The sequence below is a fragment of the Pseudophryne corroboree genome, chromosome 8 (genome assembly GCF_028390025.1).
Source record: "Pseudophryne corroboree isolate aPseCor3 chromosome 8, aPseCor3.hap2, whole genome shotgun sequence".
Classification (NCBI taxonomy): Eukaryota; Metazoa; Chordata; class Amphibia; order Anura; family Myobatrachidae; genus Pseudophryne; species Pseudophryne corroboree.
Genome location: NC_086451.1, coordinates 397,200,678 through 397,219,531, shown reverse-complemented (window position 1 = coordinate 397,219,531; position 18,854 = coordinate 397,200,678). Strand labels below are relative to the sequence as shown.

The following is an 18,854-nucleotide window of genomic DNA, read 5'->3' as shown; positions in this document are numbered from 1 at the left end:
CCCCATCACTGTCTTCCTATAAGACTCTGGAGTGATGAAGAATCGCTGGAGGAGGGCCTTCGCGACTTCGTCGTAGTTCCCACAGTCCTCCGCGGCCACTCCTCGATAGGCCTCCAAGGCCTCTCCATGCAGAGTGGGCACCAGGTGTCTCACCCACTCTGACTTGGGTAGATCGTGTAGTTTACAAGTCCTTTCAAAGACTTGCAAATGTCCATCAATGTCCCCATCACTGTCTGCAAACTTGGCAAACTGAACTCGTCCTGATCTGTGCACAACAGCTGACAACGGCTCCCTGGGTACCACGGCCTGTGGTGCCCGCTCATCACACCACATCTGGATGATGATCAAGCGCTCTTGCTCTGTTGCCCTTTCCCCCAATTCCGCAGGCCGATCTGCTAGGGTATCCGGGCCGCCCCCCCCCCCGGGGACGTTGGGATCCTGGCCCTGCTAGGGATTGCTGGGAAACATTGCTGCTGTGAGAGAGGGCGGGGCTTGTGGTTCTCACCGGTTCCTTACGAAGGTCCACTGTTGGGCCGTCCTCTGCGATGCTGACGCCGTCAGTGCTTTTACACCTCCGCCCGATGAGACTCCTCCACGCTCCTGAGCGCCGCCTTCATGACGCTTCTGGACGCGTTGGAAGGGATATCCACACCCTTCTCCTGGCACACGATCTCCAGATCATCCTTGGACATTCCGCTGAATTACGCCATCTTGTGCGTTCTCCTGCGCTGCAGTTACTCCTCTCCTGAGTAACTCGGCTTCTCCAATCGGGTGATGAAAAGCCGCCTGGGAATATCCCACCACTATGCCACCAATTTCTGTGACAGGACGGTACCGTACGGAAGCACTCGTCGCTTTCACGTCCCGTCGACTGCGCACAGAATGGAAGGTCAAGCCACACGAGGCCTGACCACATAGGGGATTCCTGCTTACCGTCAGTAACCGCCTGTTACTGACTCCACCCACTGCGTTGTGGGCGGGTTCTCGCTGCCACCACCAAACTCCTAACCTGCCGTGGTGTTTGGAACCACGGTTCTGCTCTGTATGTGCCGACACACTGCCTTACCACACCTGTGTGGTGTTGACGAATCCCCACTAGCCACTTGCTAGGCCTCTACCGGTAGCTGGCGGAAGGCGGAGCTTGGAGACGTTTAGGTGCTTCCCTGGACAGCCGGAGGACGGGGCTAGGTTTGGCCTAACCCTGGTGGTCACAAGATGAAGCAGTCTTCTTGAGGCAAGGATGTTTATTTGCTCAATAACCTTTAAAAAGGCTCCTCCCTATTGCTAGGGGCAACAGCATACAATCAGATGTTTTCAGCAGAATAAGATGTTACAATACCACTCCTATGGGCAAACTGCCCTCCTTTTATCCCTCTCCAAGACCCCTTACCACAGGGGGTAAGCCTACCCTGTGGTGCACAACCAATCAATGTTTACCCATGAGCTGTGCATGCCTTGGTCTCATGCACAGCTTACATTGTCCCCTATGGCCAGTGGGGAGTGGTCGGTCTCCTTTGACTCTCCCATCTTGGAGGATCAGGATACGCCCCGGTGCCATTCAGTCTGGCTGGGGGAAAGTTTTCCCTCCTAAACTGACTTCCAGAAACCTGCCCGGGACCCAGCTCACTGCCTGCAGCCTGGATTTGGGCTCCAGGGCTGGGCAGCCTGGCTCCCTGGTCCAGGTTTCTAGGCCACTATGGGTGATCTCCATGGAGCTCCAAGAAACCACTCAGCTTGCTTCATAGCTGAGCTGCTTCTCTTTCTCCCTGTGCCCCTTGGAAGTGTGAGGCTGGATGGGAAAGCATTCCGTTTTTGGGGAAAAGGTCTGGGAGAATCCATCAGCCTGCACAGCCATGGATTCCCCCATCCTGGGACACACAACCAAGTAAGTGCAATTTACCTTTAAATACATTACATTTAAATCACACTGTACATGTTATACATTTAAATACACTCTGAGCCTGCACAGGCTCCACATACATAGGCACTGCAGTGCCTTACAACACACTGTACTTTCTACATTTAAACAATGTCTGGTTTGTGGAATACTGTGTCCTTGTCCTGCAGCCTGGCTGCTAGGACCCAGTCTGTGCTGGCTCCCCTAGCCCTGCAGCCTGGCTGCTAGGGCTCTCTCAGTGCTGGAGGTATGGGCTGGCTTCCCCCACCCTCCAGCCTGCCTGCCTGCCACTGGGGTCCAGGGAGCTGGCTCTCCCTGTCCCCCCAGTGTGGCACTACCTTTGTGGCCTCGCCGCACGCAGCGGCGCACCCCCCTGTACTGAAGCCCGGCGGCTCTCCGTCTCCCCCCCCCGGCGCACACACAGCTCAGTGCGCCGGGGGGCTGTGCTCACCGCTGCCGGGAGCGGAGCTCCCGGACTCCGGCAGCGCACACCCGACGGCTGCAGCGGGAGCTGATCTCCCGGCTGCAGCAGCCCCCTTCTCCCCCGGCGCGCACACTGCTAGTGCACCCGGGGTTGCACTGACCGCTGCCGGGAGCGGAGCTCCCGGACTCTGGCGATCAGCGGCTCCCCTCTCCCCCGGCGCGCACTCTCTGATCAGCGCGCCGGGGAGCTCCCTCACTGCCGTGGTCTCCGGAGAGGTCCGGGACCACGGCACATCATAAAAATACAGTCTTTGTTAACATTTTATAAAACACGGCGCCTAGCGCCCAATACATTTCAAATCTGGCGCCGAGCGCCCATTGTCTTTTAAAATGGCGCCGGGCACTAGGGGTTAACCCCTTCAGTGCCGCGGCGGCCATTTCCCTCGTGACTGGGGCTCTCCGGCCACACTCCTCCCCCCCACATTCAAGCGGGTTAACCAGGGACCCATGTCCCAACGATTTGGGTCCTGGTCCCGCAGTCCGTTGGGGTGAAGGGGACGCTACCTGGGGGTGTAGGCTCTGGCCTAGACAGTTCATCCATAGGGTAGTGGGCCTCTCTTCGTGGGTGCACAATGTTCAAGTAGTCCACCTGAAGTCCAAGTTCAAGGCTCCACCACAAAAGTCTGTCCAATTCCCCCAAGGTAGGTTGCAGCCACCTAACAGGTAGGTGGTAAGTCACCACGGTGGGGGGCCGGTTACAAACAAGTGCCACCCAAGGTGTCCCAATTGTGGCATACCCCACCTCCCACAATAGCAGTATACTGCTCAACCAGGCCACAGGGTGCTCCTGCCCATATGGCTCTTTCTGGCTCGGTACTGCTCCCAGTCCGTGCAGTGGCGCAATAGTTTGTAACACACAGTCCTGGTCAAGAATGTGCGCCATCAGCACTGGAGCGGGTACCCGAGCCTCCTTCAATGACTGGAATGCCAACTCGCAAGCGGGTGCAAAGTCCACTGACTTGGGAATGCCCTTCCTAGCCATCTCTGTCAAGGGGTTCACTACAGGACTAAAGTCAATGACAACATGTCCGTAGGGCCTTACAGGTTCTAAGGTCAGTACCGGTCTGGGTGATGTGGGACGGGGACAGCCTCTGGTTGCCTCCACCCCCTCTGGTTTGGGCCTACCCCTGTCTCCTCCCACATGGTGCCCCAGGCATTGCACCTCCGTCATACCTATCTGGCAACTGTCTGCCCTAACTGTCAGACCTGCCCTCCAATCCTCCTCCGTCGACCTATGACTCGGGAAACCTACCCTGTCACCTAGGCCTACTCTTCCCTCCTCGTCCGCTACCTGTGCCACAGTGATGGCGGCCAGACCACCAGCCTCTGGATCCTGTGTGGCATCCACTACAGGGAGGCTGCGTGTCTTCCCCGATCTACTGCGCACAGGCAGGGGACCTGCTATGTCCACAGCAACTTGCTGCAAGGGTTCTCCTATGGGCTGAGGCCCAGAGACAACACAAACGCTGGAGTGCCCCGGCTGCCAACGCATGGCACCAGCCTTACAGTTGGTCTAGGCGTCATCCGACATTCCAGACCAGGGTAAGCTCTGTGTCAGGCACTACAGGGTACGGTCTGTCTCCGGGTTACTGTCCAAAGGGGTTTCGCTGGCAACCGACACCGGTTACGCAGGAACGTTCCCTGAGGGGACCAGTTGGACACATTCCCTATCTGGTCTATCCCCTCCCACTTTCCTGTCTACCCTGTACCTTAACCCTTCCCGCCAGGTCAAACTTCCTGCCCCAACCCTGTCAAGGCCGCTGCCGGAGTGGCGCCTCATGCCTTTCGGGGATGGGTCAGAGAGTTGAGCCTCCCTAAACTCCTGCCTGTGGCCCTCAATCTCTCCTAAATTGGGACACTCTACAGGGGGATCTAGGTGGGGACTACTAGGGTCAGTCTGGTAGGGGTCAGTCATGGAAAAGTCAGTGTGGTTTCTCATACTCACCGCCGGAGTTGGAAAACCACTTGGGTCAGGAGCATCATTGGGCACCCCCACAGGATCAAATGAGCTGGAACCGACATCCTCTGCGTTGCTAGTGGACGTGGGCATACCAGAGGCAAAAGGCATGTGGGGTCGATGTGCTGTTCTAGCCGCTGTAATCTTCTCCTCTGGGCTGGTTGATGCTGTGGTTGGCTGTGCTGGCAGTTGTCTAGCAGCTGTAGTATTTTCCTCTGGGCTGGGCTGTGCTGGAGTAGCTGATGTCAATGGTGGGTTTGGAACTTGACTCCGGGGAATGGCGCCAACAAACGTAGTGATGATCCCACCACCCAGATCATTTCCTAGGACCACATCAGTTGGGAGACCATCCATGACGGCAACTTCTCGCAACTCTGGTCCAGCTCCCCAGTCCAGGTAGACTCTTGCCATGGGAACCGCTCTCTCCATTCCATCTGCCAGGGTGACCTTGGCAGTGCGACCCTGCAATACTGCAGCAGGATCTATAAGGTGGGGGCTCACCACAGTGATTGAGGCCCCAGAGTCTCTTAGGCCTTCTCCCTGCAGGGGTCCCACGTGGACTGGCTGCAGGTGCCTCCACATGTTGTGTAGGGGCTGTTTGGCCATGCAGGTGACTCTCTCCGCAGAGTGCACCTGTCTCTCGCCACACTCCATAGGACTGACTTGAGGGGGAACAGTCTCTGTAGGCTCATCTCCTCTCGTCAAACAAGCGAGCCGGGCTCCAGCACTCAGATTTGGGGCATGAGTCTGGGGTGCTTGGGATGCAGGACAGTTCATCCTCAGATGTCCGATTTTCCCACAGCCGTAGCACTTCTTCTCCAGTTGTGGCACCGATGATCTCTGATCAGTTGCAGGGATGCTGCGGTGCGGTTGCTGGCCAAGAGCACCCGGGTTGGAAGATGCTTGTCTTTGGAGTTGATGAGCTGAAGAGGGTGGTCCCCTTGGTGGTGCAGTCTTTTGGAGCTGGCTGCTGGCTGGGCGCTTCTGCCCCTGTGGCCGAATTGCCACATACTTGTCTGCTAACTGGGCAGCCATCTTTAAGCTGGGTGGCTCCCGATCTAGCACCCACTCCTTCACTTCTTGGGCGCACCAGTGGTAGAACTGCTCCCTGCAGATCAGGTCGATCAGTGCGTCCCATGTAGTGGCTTCCGAATCCTTAACCCACTTCACCACGTACTGCCGCAGCTGGGTGGCGAACTGCTCATGGGTGCTGCTAGGATTCTTGGGCAAGTCTCTGAACTTCTTCCTATAAGACTCTGGAGTGATGAAGAATTGCTGGAGGAGGGCCTTCGCGACTTCGTCGTAGTTCCCACAGTCCTCCGCGGCCACTCCTCGATAGGCCTCCAAGGCCTCTCCATGCAGAGTGGGCACCAGGTGTCTCACCCACTCTGACTTGGGTAGATCGTGTAGTTTACAAGTCCTTTCAAAGACTTGCAAATGTCCATCAATGTCCCCATCACTGTCTGCAAACTTGGCAAACTGAACTCGTCCTGATCTGTGCACAACAGCTGACAACGGCTCCCGGAGTACCACGGCCTGTGGTGCCCGCTCATCACACCACATCTGGATGATGATCAAGCGCTCTTGCTCTGTTGCCCTGTCCCCCAATTCCGCAGGCCGATCTGCTAGGGTATCCGGGCCGCCCCCCCCTGGGACGTTGGGATCCTGGCCCTGCTAGGGATTGCTGGGAAACATTGCTGCTGTGAGAGAGGGCGGGGCTTGTGGTTCTCACCGGTTCCTTACGAAGGTCCACTGTTGGGCCGTCCTCTGCGATGCTGACGCCGTCAGTGCTTTCCACCTCCGCCCGATGAGACTCCTCCACGCTCCTGAGCGCCGCCTTCATGACGCTTCTGGATGCGTTGGAAGGGATATCCACACCCTTCTCCTGGCACACGATCTCCAGATCATCCTTGGACATTCCGCTGAATTACGCCATCTTGTGCGTTCTCCTGCGCTGCAGTTACTCCTCTCCTGAGTAACTCGGCTTCTCCAATCGGGTGATGAAAAGCCGCCTGGGAATATCCCACCACTATGCCACCAATTTCTGTGACAGGACGGTACCGTACGGAAGCACTCGCCGCTTTCGCGTCCCGTCGACTGCGCACAGAATGGAAGGTCAAGCCACACGAGGCCTGACCACATAGGGGATTCCTGCTTACCGTCAGTAACCGCCTGTTACTGACTCCACCCACTGCGTTGTGGGCGGATTCTTGCTGCCACCACCAAACTCCTAACCTGCCGTGGCGTTTGGAACCACGGTTCAGCTCTGTATGTGCCGACGCACTGCCTTACCACACCTGTGTGGTGTTGACGAATCCCCACTAGCCACTTGCTAGGCCTCTACCGGTAGCTGGCGGAAGGCGGAGCTTGGAGACGTTTAGGTGCTTCCCTGGACAGCCGGAGGACGGGGCTAGGTTTGGCCTAACCCTGGTGGTCACAAGATGAAGCAGTCTTCTTGAGGCAAGGATGTTTATTTGCTCAATAACCTTTAAAAAGGCTCCTCCCTATTGCTAGGGGCAACAGCATACAATCAGATGTTTTCAGCAGAATAAGATGTTACAATACCACTCCTATGGGCAAACTGCCCTCCTTTTATCCCTCTCCAAGACCCCTTACCACAGGGGGTAAGCCTGCCCTGTGGTGCACAACCAATCAATGTTTACCCATGAGCTGTGCATGCCTTGGTCTCATGCACAGCTTACATTGTCCCCTATGGCCAGTGGGGAGTGGTCGGTCTCCTTTGACTCTCCCATCTTGGAGGATCAGGATACGCCCCGGTGCCATTCAGTCTGGCTGGGGGAAAGTTTTCCCTCCTAAACTGACTTCCAGAAACCTGCCCGGGACCCAGCTCACTGCCTGCAGCCTGGATTTGGGCTCCAGAGCTGGGCAGCCTGGCTCCCTGGTCCAGGTTTCTAGGCCACTATGGGTGATCTCCATGGAGCTCCAAGAAACCACTCAGCTTGCTTCATAGCTGAGCTGCTTCTCTTTCTCCCTGTGCCCCTTGGAAGTGTGAGGCTGGATGGGAAAGCATTCCGTTTTTGGGGAAAAGGTCTGGGAGAATCCATCAGCCTGCACAGCCATGGATTCCCCCATCCTGGGACACACAACCAAGTAAGTGCAATTTACCTTTAAATACATTACATTTAAATCACACTGTACATGTTATACATTTAAATACACTCTGAGCCTGCACAGGCTCCACATACCTAGGCACTGCAGTGCCTTACAACACACTGTACTTTCTACATTTAAACAATGTCTGGTTTGTGGAATACTGTGTCCTTGTCCTGCAGCCTGGCTGCTAGGACCCTGTCTGTGCTGGCTCCCCTAGCCCTGCAGCCTGGCTGCTAGGGCTCTCTCAGTGCTGGAGGTATGGGCTGGCTTCCCCCACCCTCCAGCCTGCCTGCCTGCCACTGGGGTCCAGGGAGCTGGCTCTCCCTGTCCCCCCAGTGTGGCACTACCTTTGTGGCCTCGCCGCACGCAGCGGCGCACCCCCCTGTACTGAAGCCCGGCGGCTCTCCGTCTCCCCCCCCCCCCGGCGCACACACAGCTCAGTGCGCCGGGGGGCTATGCTCACCGCTGCCGGGAGCGGAGCTCCCGGACTCCGGCGGCGCACACCCGACGGCTGCAGCGGGAGCTGATCTCCCGGCTGCAGCAGCCCCCTTCTCCCCCGGCGCGCACACTGCTAGTGCACCCGGGGTTGCACTGACCGCTGCCGGGAGCAGAGCTCCAGGACTCTGGTGGTCAGCGGCTCCCCTCTCCCCCGGCGTGCACTCTCTGATCAGCGCGCCGGGGAGCTCCCTCACTGCCGTGGTCTCCGGAGAGGTCCGGGCCCACGGCACATCATAAAAATACAGTCTTTTTTAACATTTTATAAAACACGGCGCCTAGCGCCCAATACATTTCAAATCTGGCGCAGAGCGCCCATTGTCTTTTAAAATGGCGCCGGGCACTAGGGGTTAACCCCTTCAGTGCCCCGGCGGCCATTTCCCTCGTGGCTGGGGCTCTCCGGCCACATACAGTGTCAGTTAAACATTTTGTTTTTCATACTGTTCTGCTGTATCTTACAACCTGAAGGTTTATATGATACATTGCTGTTGAATTAGGAGCAGCGATTGCACAGGATAAGTGCCCAAAGAGGTACAGAGTCAGTTAGAGATTTTGTACTTTATACTGCTATACTGTTTTATTGTACCTTACAACTTGAAAGTATACTTGATATATTGCTATCTGATACAGGAACAGTTATTCTGCTACTAAAGGGAATTATTCTCTGGCATTCAAGGAGTGAGACAATCTTATCTCTGTGTTACTTATAGAGAATTGACAGTTTGTTTCTAAGCTGAATGTTGTTCTAGATGGAACCATAACAATACTTATTACATGTGTCTGGTAACATTTCCCTATCTTATGTGCAAAATAGCATTTTGGGGATTTCTTTATCTGTGGTGTATATTGAACAAGCCCAATGGGCGTTCTAATGATTACTGCATAATATTGGAGTGTCCGCTCTAAGCGCATGCAATTAATCTAACAATCAGGACTCATTACAGTCCGAATAATATTTTGGTCCTTAAAATCCATGCATTATTTATAATGTAACTGCACAGGTTTAATCAATAAATTATTGAAACCTATACGGCATTTATTCGCTGTCCAGGAACATAGTTTTCTCCTTTTTTATGTGTATGTGTGTCTGTGTTGTTCCTCTAATTTTAATGCATATCTAATAAATAGTAGATTTTAGACTGATCAATATTGATACCGTTCTGGACTCTTTCCTATTATAGTTAAGAGTGACCCCAGTATAGGTGGTAATACCGAGTTGATCGCTCGCTAGCAAGTTTTAGCAGTCGTGCAAACGCTATGCCACCTCCCACTGGGAGAGTATTTTAGCTTAGCAAAAGTGCGAACGAAAGGATCGCAGAGCGGCTACATAAAGAATTGTGCAGTTTCAGAGTAGCTCCAGACCTACTCAGCGCTTGCGATCACTTCAGACTGTTCAGTTCTTGATATGACGTCACAAACACGCCCTGCGTTCTCCCAGCCATGCCTGCATTTTTCCTGGCACGCCTGCATTTTTCCGAACACTCCCTGAAAACGGTCAGTTGACACCCAGAAACGCCCACTTCATGACAATTACTCTGCGGCGGACATTGCGATGAAAAGTCTCTCTAGATCTTGTGTAAAACTACATCGGCTGTTGTGAAAGTACGTCGCGCGTGCGCATTGCGCCACTCATGCATGCGCAGAAGTGCCGCTTTTTAACTTAATCGCTGCGCTGCGAACATTTTTATCTAGCGCTCAACTCGGAATGACCCCCATAGAGTTTTCTTTTTTCTTCACACCAAAATATTTAATTCCTAACAAGAATGCATTTGTACCTTGTAATCCTTGCTTAAACACATTTTGTAGATTTAAAACTAGATTTTAGTGGATTATGGACCTAATTCAAGGTTGATTGCCTATTAGAGGAAGATTTTGCTTTTGCAATCAACCTTGAATTAGGCCCTATATGTTTACATAGTGAGGTGTATAATTTAAATATCATCACTTGTGCAATTACTTTAAATTTTGTCACCTTTTTCATATTTGCCAATCAATCTACTTATTCATTAACCAAGCATCCCATACCTCAGGTACACTGGTTCATAGTAAATTGCTAGGCGGCATCCTAATTAATAGTGAGTATACCTTAATGGTGAAAACTAACCAATCATTCTTTTTGAACTTCTTTAGAGCAACCGTATGACCCAAGCAACACTCTGACCTGTGCTGTCTCTAATATTGTGTCAAATATACTGATTGGAACACGCCATGACTACAATGACAAGAAGTGGATGCAAATTCTCGAAGAATCAAGTCAGGCTTTTCATATTGTCTCATCAAAGTGGGGTCAGGTGAGTAGGGCGTATTGCAGCTTACACTTTAATATATATTATTGACTATAAAGAAGATATTCAAGAAAACACAAAATGAAGGTAACATATTTATTTAGGTATACAGTCATGTCCACGTTTCAAATATCAACAATCATAATGTTGACATCACCACATTGTTAAATATTGCCATGAACATTGAGGGGAGGATAGGGTTAGGCTTCAGCAGCAAAGGGTTAGGATTAAGTTGCAGGAGGGGAGGATAAGATTAGGCTGTGGAAAGGGAGGCTAGGGTTAGGCTTCAGGAGTGGAGGATTAGGGTTAAGCTGCGGGAGGGGAGGCTAAGGTTAGGCTGTGAGAGGGAAGGCTAAGGTTAGGCTGTTGGAGGAGAGGTTAGGGTTAGGCTTCAGGAGTGGAGGGTTAGGTATAGGTTGTGGGAAGGAAGGTTAAAGTTAGGCTGTGAGGGAGAGTTGGTATAGAGTTAGGCAGTTGCAATACCACCAGAACCGCTGCAGGATCGGCCAGAAGTCACCTGGAAAACACAGCTGTAGCAACTGGACCTCCCAAACCAGGTAAGTAACCATTGGACCTCCAGGAACATTTTGTCAAGTTTAATCATGTTGACATCTCATCATTGTAGATATGATGAATGTCAATGTGGTCAATGTCAACATGCAAATCATGTCGACATTATGACCATTAATACAGGGAAAAATACTTTTTTGCTGGGGCGTGCTTTATGTGCATATTGATCAATTTAAAACATAACCTTGAATCAGCTTATCTTAAAATATATTCCCAAATAAATATTTTAAGTAGCCTTAAAATAAAGAACCAACTAAAATGTTGGTGCTGGTGAGACAAACATAGCTAGTTGTTTATCATCCAATGTGTTTTATCATAGCACATAGCATGTGGGTATCATATCAATTAGGTCACAGTCATTAGCATGTATAATGTATGACCTGCTTCCAGAAATGGTAGGAAGTATTTGGTATCAACAAAAATAATACCATGGTCTTTCTGGTTTACCATATCTTCACAAAGTTGCAACACAAATGTCGCTATCCAGGATATTATATATTGTGTTACCTCAGCATTCACATTTAAATCAAGTATACCATATCTAGGTGGTGTGTCTAATATAGAGATGAGCGCCGGAAATTTTTCGGGTTTTGTGTTTTGGTTTTGGGTTCGGTTCTGCGGCCGTGTTTTGGGTTCGACCGCGTTTTGGCAAAACCTAACCGAATTCTTTTTGTCGGATTCGGGTGTGTTTTGGATTCGGGTGTTTTTTTCCAAAAAACCTAAAAAACAGCTTAAATCATAGAATTTGGGGGTCATTTTGATCCCAAAGTATTATTAACCTCAAAAACCATCATTTCCACTCATTTTCAGTCTATTCTGAATACCTCACACCTCACAATATTATTTTTAGTCCTAAAATTTGCACCGAAGTCGCTGGATGACTAAGCTAAGCGACCCTAGTGGCCGACACAAACACCTGGCCCATCTAGGAGTGGCACTGCAGTGTCACGCAGGATGTCCCTTCCAAAAAACCCTCCCCAAACAGCACATGACGCAAAGAAAAAAAGAGGCGCAATGAGGTAGCTGTGTGAGTAAGATAAGCGACCCTAGTTGCCGACACAAACACCGGGCCCATCTAGGAGTGTCACTGCAGTGTCACGCAGGATGTCCCTTCCAAAAAACCCTCCCCAAACAGCACATGACGCAAAGAAAAAAAGAGGCGCAATGAGGTAGCTGTGTGAGTAAGATAAGCGACCCTAGTGGCCGACACAAACACCGGGCCCATCTAGGAGTGTCACTGCAGTGTCACGCAGGATGTCCCTTCCAAAAAACCTTCCCCAAACAGCACATGACGCAAAGAAAAAAAGAGGCGCAATGAGGTAGCTGTGTGAGTAAGCTAAGCGACCCTAGTGGCCGACACAAACACCGGGCCCATCTAGGAGTGTCACTGCAGGATGTCCCTTCCAAAAAACCCTCCCCAAACAGCACATGACGCAAAGAAAAAAAGAGGCGCAATGAGGTAGCTGTGTGAGTAAGATAAGCGACCCTAGTGGCCGACACAAACACCGGGCCCATCTAGGAGTGTCACTGCAGTGTCACGCAGGATGTCCCTTCCAAAAAACCCTCCCCAAACAGCACATGACGCAAAGAAAAAAAGAGGCGCAATGAGGTAGCTGTGTGAGTAAGATAAGCGACCCTAGTGGCCGACACAAACACCGGGCCCATCTAGGAGTGTCACTGCAGTGTCACGCAGGATGTCCCTTCCAAAAAACCCTCCCCAAACAGCACATGACGCAAAGAAAAATTAAAGAAAAAAGAGGTGCAAGATGGAATTGTCCTTGGGCCCTCCCACCCACCCTTATGTTGTATAAACAGGACATGCACACTTTAACCAACCCATCATTTCAGTGACAGGGTCTGCCACACGACTGTGACTGATATGACGGGTTGGTTTGGACCCCCACCAAAAAAGAAGCAATTAATCTCTCCTTGCACAAACTGGCTCTACAGAGGCAAGATGTCCACCTCATCATCATCCTCCGATATATCACCGTGTACATCCCCCTCCTCACAGATTATCAATTCGTCCCCACTGGAATCCACCATCTCAGCTCCCTGTGTACTTTGTGGAGGCAATTGCTGCTGGTCAATGTCTCCGCGGAGGAATTGATTATAATTCATTTTAATGAACATCATCTTCTCCACATTTTCTGGATGTAACCTCGTACGCCGATTGCTGACAAGGTGAGCGGCGGCACTAAACACTCTTTCGGAGTACACACTTGTGGGAGGGCAACTTAGGTAGAATAAAGCCAGTTTGTGCAAGGGCCTCCAAATTGCCTCTTTTTCCTGCCAGTATAAGTACGGACTGTGTGACGTGCCTACTTGGATGCGGTCACTCATATAATCCTCCACCATTCTTTCAATGTTGAGAGAATCATATGCAGTGACAGTAGACGACATGTCCGTAATTGTTGTCAGGTCCTTCAGTCCGGACCAGATGTCAGCATCAGCAGTCGCTCCAGACTGCCCTGCATCACCGCCAGCGGGTGGGCTCGGAATTCTGAGCCTTTTCCTCGCACCCCCAGTTGCGGGAGAATGTGAAGGAGGAGATGTTGACAGGTCGCGTTCCGCTTGACTTGACAATTTTCTCACCAGCAGGTCTTTCAACCCCAGCAGACTTGTGTCTGCCGGAAAGAGAGATCCAAGGTAGGCTTTAAATCTAGGATCGAGCACGGTGGCCAAAATGTAGTGCTCTGATTTCAACAGATTGACCACCCGTGAATCCTTGTTAAGCGAATTAAGGGCTCCATCCACAAGTCCCACATGCCTAGCGGAATCGCTCCGTGTTAGCTCCTCCTTCAATGTCTCCAGCTTCTTCTGCAAAAGCCTGATGAGGGGAATGACCTGACTCAGGCTGGCAGTGTCTGAACTGACTTCACGTGTGGCAAGTTCAAAGGGCATCAGAACCTTGCACAACGTTGAAATCATTCTCCACTGCGCTTGAGACAGGTGCATTCCACCTCCTATATCGTGCTCAATTGTATAGGCTTGAATGGCCTTTTGCTGCTCCTCCAACCTCTGAAGCATATAGAGGGATGAATTCCACCTCGTTACCACTTCTTGCTTCAGATGATGGCAGGGCAGGTTCAGTAGTTTTTGGTGGTGCTCCAGTCTTCTGTACGTGGTGCCTGTACGCCGAAAGTGTCCCGTAATTCTTCTGGCCACCGACAGCATCTCTTGCACGCCCCTGTCGTTTTTTAAAAAATTCTGCACCACCAAATTCAAGGTATGTGCAAAACATGGGACGTGCTGGAATTTGCCCATATTTAATGCACACACAATATTGCTGGCGTTGTCCGATGCCACAAATCCACAGGAGAGTCCAATTGGGGTAAGCCATTCCGCGATGATCTTCCTCAGTTGCCGTAAGAGGTTTTCAGCTGTGTGCGTATTCTGGAAACCGGTGATACAAAGCGTAGCCTGCCTAGGAAAGAGTTGGCGTTTGCGAGATGCTGCTACTGGTGCCGCCGCTGCTGTTCTTGCGGCGGGAGTCCATACATCTACCCAGTGGGCTGTCACAGTCATATAGTCCTGACCCTGCCCTGCTCCACTTGTCCACATGTCCGTGGTTAAGTGGACATTGGGTACAACTGCATTTTTTAGGACACTGGTGAGTCTTTTTCTGACGTCCGTGTACATTCTCGGTATCGCCTGCCTAGAGAAGTGGAACCTAGATGGTATTTGGTAACGGGGGCACACTGCCTCAATAAATTGTCTAGTTCCCTGTCAACTAACGGCGGATACCGGACGCACGTCTAACACCAACATAGTTGACAAGGCCTCAGTTATCCGCTTTGCAGCAGGATGACTGCTGTGATATTTCATCTTCCTCGCAAAGGACTGTTGAACAGTCAATTGCTTACTGGAAGTAGTACAAGTGGGCTTACGACTTCCCCTCTGGGATGACCATCGACTCCCAGCAGCAACAACAGCAGCGCCAGCAGCAGTAGGCGTTACACGCAAGGATGCATCGGAGGAATCCCAGGCAGGAGAGGACTCGTCAGAATTGCCAGTGACATGGCCTGCAGGACTATTGGCATTCCTGGGGAAGGAGGAAATTGACACTGAGGGAGTTGGTGGGGTGGTTTGCGTGAGCTTGGTTACAAGAGGAAGGGATTTACTGGTCAGTGGACTGCTTCCGCTGTCGCCCAAAGTTTTTGAACATGTCACTGACTTATTATGAATGCGCTGCAGGTGACGTATAAGGGAGGATGTTCCGAGGTGGTTAACGTCCTTACCCCTACTTATTACAACTTGACAAAGGCAACACACGGCTTGACACCTGTTGTCCGCATTTCTGTTGAAATACTTCCACACCGAAGAGCTGATTTTTTTGGTATTTTCACCAGGCATGTCAGTGGCCATATTCCTCCCACGGACAACAGGTGTCTCCCCGGGTGCCTGACTTAAACAAACCACCTCACCATCAGAATCCTCCTGGTCAATTTCCTCCCCAGCGCCAGCAACACCCATATCCTCCTCATCCTGGTGTACTTCAACACTGACATCTTCAATCTGACTATCAGGAACTGGACTGCGGGTGCTCCTTCCAGCACTTGCAGGGGGCGTGCAAATGGTGGAAGGTGCATGCTCTTCATGTCCAGTGTTGGGAAGGTCAGGCATCGCAACCGACACAATTGGACTCTCCTTGTGGATTTGGGATTTCGAAGAACGCACAGTTCTTTGCGGTGCTTTTGCCAGCTTGAGTCTTTTCAGTTTTCTAGCGAGAGGCTGAGTGCTTCCATCCTCATGTGAAGCTGAACCACTAGCCATGAACATAGGCCAGGGCCTCAGCCGTTCCTTGCCACTCCGTGTGGTAAATGGCATATTGGCAAGTTTATGCTTCTCCTCCGACGATTTTATTTTAGATTTTTGAGTCCTTTTTTCACTGATATTTTGTGTTTTGGATTTTACATGCTCTGTACTATGACATTGGGCATCGGCCTTGGCAGACGACGTTGATGGAATTTCATCGTCTCGGCCATGACTAGTGGCAGCAGCTTCAGCACGAGGTGGAAGTGGATCTTGATCTTTCCCTATTTTTGGAACCTCAACATTTTTGTTCTCCATATTTTAATAGGCACAACTAAAAGGCACCTCAGGTAAACAATGGAGATGGATGGATACTAGTATACAATTATGGATGGATTGCCGAGTGCCGACACAGAGGTAGCTACAGCCGTGGACTACCGTACTGTACTGTCTGCTGCTAATATAGACTGGATGATAATGAGATGTAGTATGTATAAAGAAGAAAGAAAGAAAAAACCACGGGTAGGACTAGGTGGTATACAATTATGGATGGACTGCCGAGTGCCGACACAGAGGTAGCTACAGCCGTGGACTACTGTACTGTACTGTGTCTGCTGCTAATATAGACTGGTTGATAATGAGATGTAGTATGTATAAAGAAGAAAGAAAAAAAAAACCACGGGTAGGTGGTATACAATTATGGATGGACTGCCGAGTGCCGACACAGAGGTAGCTACAGCCGTGGACTACCGTACTGTACTGTGTCTGCTGCTAATATAGACTGGATGATAATGAGATGTAGTATGTATAAAGAAGAAAGAAAAAAAAACCACGGGTAGGTGGTATACAATTATGGATGGACTGCCGAGTGCCGACACAGAGGTAGCTACAGCCGTGGACTACCGTACTGTACTGTGTCTGCTGCCTATATAGACTGGATGATAATGAGATGTAGTATGTATAAAGAAGAAAGAAAAAAAAACCACGGGTAGGTGGTATACAATTATGGATGGACTGCCGAGTGCCGACACAGAGGTAGCTACAGCCGTGGACTACCGTACTGTACTGTGTCTGCTGCTCATATAGACTGGATGATAATGAGATGTAGTATGTATAAAGAAGAAAGAAAGAAAAAACCACGGGTAGGACTAGGTGGTATACAATTATGGATGGACTGCCGAGTGCCGACACAGAGGTAGCTACAGCCGTGGACTACCGTACTGTACTGTGTCTGCTGCTAATATAGACTGGTTGATAATGAGATGTAGTATGTATAAAGAAGAAAGAAAAAAAAAACCACAGGTAGGTGGTATACAATTATGGATGGACTGCCGAGTGCTGACACAGAGGTAGCTACAGCCGTGGACTACCGTACTGTACTATGTCTGCTGCTAATATAGACTGGATGATAATGAGATGTAGTATGTATAAAGAAGAAAGAAAAAAAAAACCACGGGTAGGTGGTATACAATTATGGATGGACTGCCGAGTGCCGACACAGAGGTAGCTACAGCCGTGGACTACCGTACTGTACTGTGTCTGCTGCTAATATAGACTGGATGATAATGAGATGTAGTATGTATAAAGAAGAAAGAAAAAAAAAACCACGGGTAGGTGTTATACAATTATGGATGGACTGCCGAGTGCCGACACAGAGGTAGCTACAGCCGTGAACTACCGTACTGTGTCTGCTGCTAATATAGACTGGTTGATAATGAGATGTAGTATGTATAAAGAAGAAAGAAAAAAAAAACCACGGGTAGGTGGTATACAATTATGGATGGACTGCCGAGTGCCGACACAAAGGTAGCTACAGCCGTGGACTACCGTACTGTACTGTGTCTGCTGCTAATATAGACTGGTTGATAATGAGATGTAATATGTATAAAGAAGAAAGAAAAAAAAAACCACGGGTAGGTGGTATACAATTATGGATGGACTGCCGAGTGCCGACACAGAGATAGCTACAGCCGTGGACTACCGTACTGTACTGTGTCTGCTGCTAATATAGACTGGTTGATAATGAGATGTAGTATGTATAAAGAAGAAAGAAAAAAAAAACCACGGGTAGGTGGTATACAATTATGGATGGACTGCCGAGTGCCAACACAGAGGTAGCTACAGCCGTGGACTACCGTACTGTACTGTGTCTGCTGCTAATATAGACTGGATGATAATGAGATGTAGTATGTATAAAGAAGAAAGAAAAAAAAAACCACGGGTAGGTGGTATACAATTATGGATGGACTGCCGAGTGCCGACACAGAGGTAGCTACAGCCGTGGACTACCGTACTGTACTGTGTCTGCTGCTAATATAGACTGGATGATAATGAGATGTAGTATGTATAAAGAAGAAAGAAAAAAAAAACCACGGGTAGGTGGTATACAATTATGGATGGACTGCCGAGTGCCAACACAGAGGTAGCTACAGCCGTGAACTACCGTACTGTGTCTGCTGCTAGTATAGACTGGATGATAAATAATGATATAAAAAATATATATATATCACTACTGCAGCCGGACAGGTATATATTATATAATGACGGACCTGCTGGACACTGTCTGTCAGCAGAATGAGTTTTTAATTTTTATAGAATAAAAAAACACCACACAAGTCACACGACGAGTGTACTTTTTCAGGCAGACATTCAATCACAATATACTATACTGGTGGTCAGTGTGGTCAGGTCACTGGTCACAGTGGTCAGTGGTCAGTCACACTGGCAGTGGCACTCTGGCAGCAAAAGTGTGCACTGTTTAATATGTACTCCTGGCTCCTGCTATAACCTATAACTGCTCCCCAGTCTCCCCCACAATTAAGCTGTGTGAGCACAGTCAGATATTATACATAGATGATGCAGCACACTGGGCTGAGCACAGATATGGTATGTGAGTGTGACTGAGTCACTGTGTATCGTTTTTTTCAGGCAGAGAACAAGAACAGAACGGATTATTAAATAATAATAAATTATAAAACTGCACTGGTGGTCAGGTCACTGGTCATCAGTCACTAGTATAACTCCTCCTAAGCTCCAGTAAGTAAATGAAGTGTCTCACTCTCACTCTCCTATCTATTTTAATTTCTAAACGGAGAGGACGCCAGCCACGTCCTCTCCCTATCAATCTCAATGCACGTGTGAAAATGGCCGCGACGCGCGGCTCCTTATATAGAATCCGAGTCTCGCGATAGAATCCGAGCCTCGCGAGAATCCGACAGCGTGATGATGACGTTCGGGCGCGCTCGGGTTAACCGAGCAAGGCGGGAAGATCCGAGTCGCTCGGACCCGTGTAAAAAAA

At 50.2% G+C, this 18,854-nt stretch overlaps 1 protein-coding gene across 3 annotated transcripts in view; it reads left to right on the top strand.

Annotated features, from left to right (window-relative positions):
• The window catches only part of LOC134949271 (cytochrome P450 2A6-like), a 192,714-nt gene that overhangs the window by 79,722 nt on the left and 94,138 nt on the right, over positions 1-18,854 (top strand). For all 3 annotated transcript variants that reach the window (XM_063937764.1, XM_063937765.1, XM_063937766.1), the window contains exon 4: positions 10,077-10,237. In XM_063937764.1, coding sequence (XP_063793834.1) covers positions 10,077-10,237 — 161 coding nt within the window. The remainder of the gene's footprint in view (positions 1-10,076; positions 10,238-18,854) is intronic.